Source organism: Salmo salar, chromosome ssa29 (genome assembly GCF_905237065.1).
Source record: "Salmo salar chromosome ssa29, Ssal_v3.1, whole genome shotgun sequence".
Taxonomy (NCBI): domain Eukaryota; kingdom Metazoa; phylum Chordata; class Actinopteri; order Salmoniformes; family Salmonidae; genus Salmo; species Salmo salar.
The window spans coordinates 41,784,001-41,790,000 of NC_059470.1; the positions used below are offsets into that span (position 1 = coordinate 41,784,001).

At 41.9% G+C, this 6,000-nt stretch overlaps 1 protein-coding gene across 1 annotated transcript in view; it reads left to right on the forward strand.

The window, feature by feature from the left end:
* Positions 1 to 6,000, forward strand: part of LOC106590697 (1-phosphatidylinositol 4,5-bisphosphate phosphodiesterase delta-1) — an 87,095-nt gene that overhangs the window by 68,253 nt on the left and 12,842 nt on the right. The window contains exon 12 of the mRNA XM_045710677.1: positions 4,936 to 5,114. Within this exon, the coding sequence (XP_045566633.1) occupies positions 4,936 to 5,114 (179 nt within the window). The remainder of the gene's footprint in view (positions 1 to 4,935; positions 5,115 to 6,000) is intronic.

Sequence of the window (6,000 nt, forward strand, 5' to 3'; positions counted from 1 at the left end):
ATCTCCCCTGTCAGATAGTTACAGTAGACCTCCTACCATCTCCCCTGTCAGATAGTTACGGTAGATCTACTACCATATGTCAGATAGTTACAGTAGACCTACTACCATCTGTCAGATAGTTACAGTAGACCTACTACCATCTGTCAGATAGTTACAGTAGACCTACTACCATCTGTCAGATAGTTACAGTAGACCTACTACCATCTGTCAGATAGTTACAGTAGACCTCCTACCATCTCCCCTGTCATATAGTTACAGTAGACCTCCTACCATCTCCCCTGTCAGGTAGTTACAGTAGACCTCCTACCATCTCCCCTGTCAGATAGTTACAGTAGACCTCCTACCATCTCCCCTGTCAGATAGTTACAGTAGACCTACTACCATCTCCCCTGTCAGGTAGTTACAGTAGACCTCCTACCATCTCCCCTGTCAGGTAGTTACAGTAGACCTCCTACCATCTCCCCTGTCAGATAGTTACAGTAGACCTCCTACCATCTCCCCTGTCAGATAGTTACAGTAGACCTACTACCATCTGTCAGATAGTTACAGTAGACCTACTACCATCTGTCAGATAGTTACAGTAGACCTACTACCATCTGTCAGATAGTTACAGTAGACCTACTACCATCTGTCAGATAGTTACAGTAGACCTACTACCATCTGTCAGATAGTTACAGTAGACCTCCTACCATCTCCCCTGTCATATAGTTACAGTAGACCTCCTACCATCTCCCCTGTCAGGTAGTTACAGTAGACCTCCTACCATCTCCCCTGTCAGATAGTTACAGTAGACCTCCTACCATCTCCCCTGTCAGATAGTTACAGTAGACCTACTACCATCTCCCCTGTCAGGTAGTTACAGTAGACCTCCTACCATCTCCCCTGTCAGGTAGTTACAGTAGACCTCCTACCATCTCCCCTGTCAGATAGTTACAGTAGACCTCCTACCATCTCCCCTGTCAGATAGTTACAGTAGACCTACTACCATCTGTCAGATAGTTACAGTAGACCTACTACCATCTGTCAGATAGTTACAGTAGACCTACTACCATCTGTCAGATAGTTACAGTAGACCTCCTACCATCTCCCCTGTCAGGTAGTTACAGTAGACCTCCTACCATCTCCCCTGTCAGATAGTTACAGTAGACCTCCTACCATCTCCCCTGTCAGATAGTTACAATAGACCTACTACCATCTCCCCTGTCAGGTAGTTACAGTAGACCTCCTACCATCTCCCCTGTCAGGTAGTTACAGTAGACCTCCTACCATCTCCCCTGTCAGATAGTTACAGTAGACCTACTACCATCTGTCAGATAGTTACAGTAGACCTACTACCATCTCCCCTGTCAGATAGTTACAGTAGACCTACTACCATCTGTCAGATAGTTACAGTAGACCTACTACCATCTCCCCTGTCAGATAGTTACAGTAGACCTACTACCATCTGTCAGATAGTTACAGTAGACATACTACCACCTGTCAGATAGTTACAGTAGACCTACTACCATCTCCCCTGTCAGATAGTTACAGTAGACCTACTACCATCTCCCCTGTCAGATAGTTACAGTAGACCTACTACCATCTGTCAGATAGTTACAGTAGACCTCCTACCATCTCCCCTGTCAGGGAGTTACAGTAGACCTCCTACCATCTCCCCTGTCAGGTAGTTACAGTAGACCTCCTACCATCTCCCCTGTCAGATAGTTACAGTAGACCTCCTACCATCTCCCCTGTCAGATAGTTACAGTAGACCTCCTACCATCTCCCCTGTCAGATAGTCACAGTAGACCTACTACCATCTGTCAGATAGTTACAGTAGACCTACTACCATCTCCCCTGTCAGATAGTTACAGTAGACCTACTACCATCTGTCAGATAGTTACAGTAGACCTACTACCACCTGTCAGATAGTTACTGTAGACCTTCTACCATCTCCCCTGTCAGATAGTTACAGTAGACCTACTACCATCTCCCCTGTCAGATAGTTACAGTAGACCTACTACCATCTGTCAGATAGTTACAGTAGACCTCCTACCATCTCCCCTGTCAGGTAGTTACAGTAGACCTCCTACCATCTCCCCTGTCAGATATTTACAGTAGACCTCCTACCATCTCCCCTGTCAGATAGTTACAGTAGACCTACTACCATCTCCCCTGTCAGGTAGTTACAGTAGACCTCCTACCATCTCCCCTGTCAGGTAGTTACAGTAGACCTCCTACCATCTCCCCTGTCAGATAGTTACAGTAGACCTCCTACCATCTCCCCTGTCAGATAGTTACGGTAGACCTACTACCATCTGTCAGATAGTTACAGTAGACCTACTACCATCTGTCAGATAGTTACAGTAGACCTACTACCATCTGTCAGATAGTTACAGTAGACCTACTACCATCTGTCAGATAGTTACAGTAGACCTACTACCATCTGTCAGATAGTTACAGTAGACCTCCTACCATCTCCCCTGTCAGGTAGTTACAGTAGACCTCCTACCATCTCCCCTGTCAGGTAGTTACAGTAGACCTCCTACCATCTGTCAGATAGTTACAGTAGACCTCCTACCATCTGTCAGATAGTTACAGTAGACCTCCTACCATCTGTCAGATAGTTACAGTAGACCTACTACCATCTGTCAGATAGTTACAGTAGACCTACTACCATCTGTCAGATAGTTACAGTAGACCTACTACCATCTCCCCTGTCAGATAGTTACAGTAGACCTACTACCATCTCCCCTGTCAGATAGTTACAGTAGACCTCCTACCATCTCTCCTGTCAGGTAGTTACAGTAGACCTACTACCATCTCCCCTGTCAGATAGTTACAGTAGACCTCCTACCATCTCCCCTGTCAGATAGTTACAGTAGACCTATTACCATCTGTCAGATAGTTACAGTAGACCTACTACCATCTGTCAGATAGTTACAGTAGACCTACTACCATCTCCCCTGTCAGATAGTTACAGTAGACCTACTACCATCTGTCAGATAGTTACAGTAGACCTACTACCATCTGTCAGATAGTTACAGTAGACCTACTACCATCTCCCCTGTCAGATAGTTACAGTAGACCTACTACCATCTCCCCTGTCAGGTAGTTACAGTAGACCTCCTACCATCTCCCCTGTCAGGTAGTTACAGTAGACCTCCTACCATCTCCCCTGTCAGATAGTTACAGTAGACCTACTACCATCTCCCCTGTCAGATAGTTACAGTAGACCTCCTACCATCTCCCCTGTCAGGTAGTTACAGTAGACCTACTACCATCTCCCCTGTCAGGTAGTTACAGTAGACCTACTACCATCTCCCCTGTCAGATAGTTACAGTAGACCTACTACCATCTCCCCTGTCAGATAGTTACAGTAGACCTACTACCATCTGTCAGATAGTTACAGTAGACCTACTACCACCTGTCAGATAGTTACAGTAGACCTACTACCATCTCCCCTGTCAGATAGTTACAGTAGACCTACTACCATCTCCCCTGTCAGATAGTTACAGTAGACCTCATACCATCTCCCCTGTCAGATAGTTACAGTAGACCTACTACCATCTCCCCTGTCAGATAGTTACAGTAGACCTACTACCATCTCCCCTGTCAGATAGTTACAGTAGACCTCCTACCATCTCCCCTGTCAGGTAGTTACAGTAGACCTACTACCATCTCCCCTGTCAGATAGTTACAGTAGACCTACTACCATCTCCCCTGTCAGATAGTTACAGTAGACCTACTACCATCTCCCCTGTCAGATAGTTACAGTAGACCTACTACCATCTCCCCTGTCAGGTAGTTACAGTAGACCTCCTACCATCTCCCCTGTCAGATAGTTACAGTAGACCTACTACCATCTCCCCTGTCAGATAGTTACAGTAGACCTACTACCATCTGTCAGATAGTTACAGTAGACCTCCTACCATCTCCCCTGTCAGGTAGTTACAGTAGACCTCCTACCATCTCCCCTGTCAGATAGTTACAGTAGACCTCCTACCATCTCCCCTGTCAGATAGTTACAGTAGACCTACTACCATCTCCCCTGTCAGGTAGTTACAGTAGACCTCCTACCATCTCCCCTGTCAGGTAGTTACAGTAGACCTCCTACCATCTCCCCTGTCAGATAGTTACAGTAGACCTCCTACCATCTCCCCTGTCAGATAGTTACAGTAGACCTACTACCATCTGTCAGATAGTTACAGTAGACCTACTACCATCTGTCAGATAGTTACAGTAGACCTACTACCATCTCCCCTGTCAGATAGTTACAGTAGACCTACTACCATCTGTCAGATAGTTACAGTAGACCTACTACCATCTGTCAGATAGTTACAGTAGACCTACTACCATCTCCCCTGTCAGATAGTTACAGTAGACCTCCTACCATCTCCCCTGTCAGATAGTTACAGTAGACCTACTACCATCTGTCAGATAGTTACAGTAGACCTACTACCATCTGTCAGATAATTACAGTAGACCTACTACCATCTGTCAGATAGTTACAGTAGACCTCCTACCATCTCCCCTGTCAGATAGTTACAGTAGACCTACTACCATCTCCCCTGTCATATAGTTACAGTAGACCTACTACCATCTGTCAGATAGTTACAGTAGACCTACTACCATCTCCCCTGTCAGATAGTTACAGTAGACCTACTACCATCTCCCCTGTCAGATAGTTACAGTAGACCTCCTACCATCTCCCCTGTCAGATAGTTACAGTAGACCTACTACCATCTCCCCTGTCAGATAGTTACAGTAGACCTACTACCATCTGTCAGATAGTTACAGTAGACCTTCTACCACCTGTCAGGTAGTTTTGAATCCTGTGATATTATTGGCTACCATACTACATGACCAATCTCTCTCCATACTTGTGTCTCATTAGTCCTCGTTATCAATAAATACGTGAAAAATGCTTTTATTGATTATGATTTTTCTCTCCAGTGGCGCTGAACTTCCAGACTCCCTCTAAGGAGATGGACCTGAACCAGGGCCGGTTCCGGTCCAACGGGCTGAGTGGATACGTCCTGAAGCCTGACTTCCAGAGATACCCTGGGACAGAGTTTGACCCAATGACCCTCACCAAGGGACCCTGGCTCAAGCACAAGAACTTCCACGTCATGGTGAGAAACATTGCTATAGTGTTTTATACATTATAGTCTGTATATACCATAGTGTTATATACCATAGTGTTATATATTATAGTGTTATATATTATAGTGTTATATATTGTAGTGTGTAAATACTATAGTGTTATATATTATAGTGTTAAATAGTATAGTGTGTATATACTATCGTGTTATATATTATGGTGTTATATATTACAGTGTTATATACCATAGTGTTATATATTATAGTGTTATATACCATAGTGTGTTATATATTATAGTGTTATATATTATAGTGTTATATATTATAGTGTTATCTATTATAGTGTGTATATATTATAGTGTTATATATTATAGTGTTATATACTATAGTGTTGTATATTATAGTGTTATCTTTTATAGTGTTATATATCATAGTGTTATATATTATAGCGTGTATATATTGTAGTGTTATATATCATAGTGTTATATATTATAGTGTTATATATTATAGTGTTATATATTATAGTGTGTTAGATATTATAGTGTTATATATGATAGCGTGTATATATTATAGTGTGTTATATATTATAGTGTGTATATATTATAGCATTATATATTATAGTGTTATATACTATAGTGTTATATATTATAGTGTTATATATTATAGTGTGTTATATATTATAGTGTTATATACTATAGTGTTATATATTATAGTGTTGTATATTATAGTGTTATATATTATAGTGTTATATATTGTAGTGTTATATAGTATAGTGTTATATATTGTAGTGTTATATATTATAGTGTGTTATATTATAGTGTTATATATTATAGTGTGTATATATTATAGTGTTAAATATTATAGTGTTATATATTGTAGTGTGTTATATATTATAGTGTTATATACTATAGTGTTATA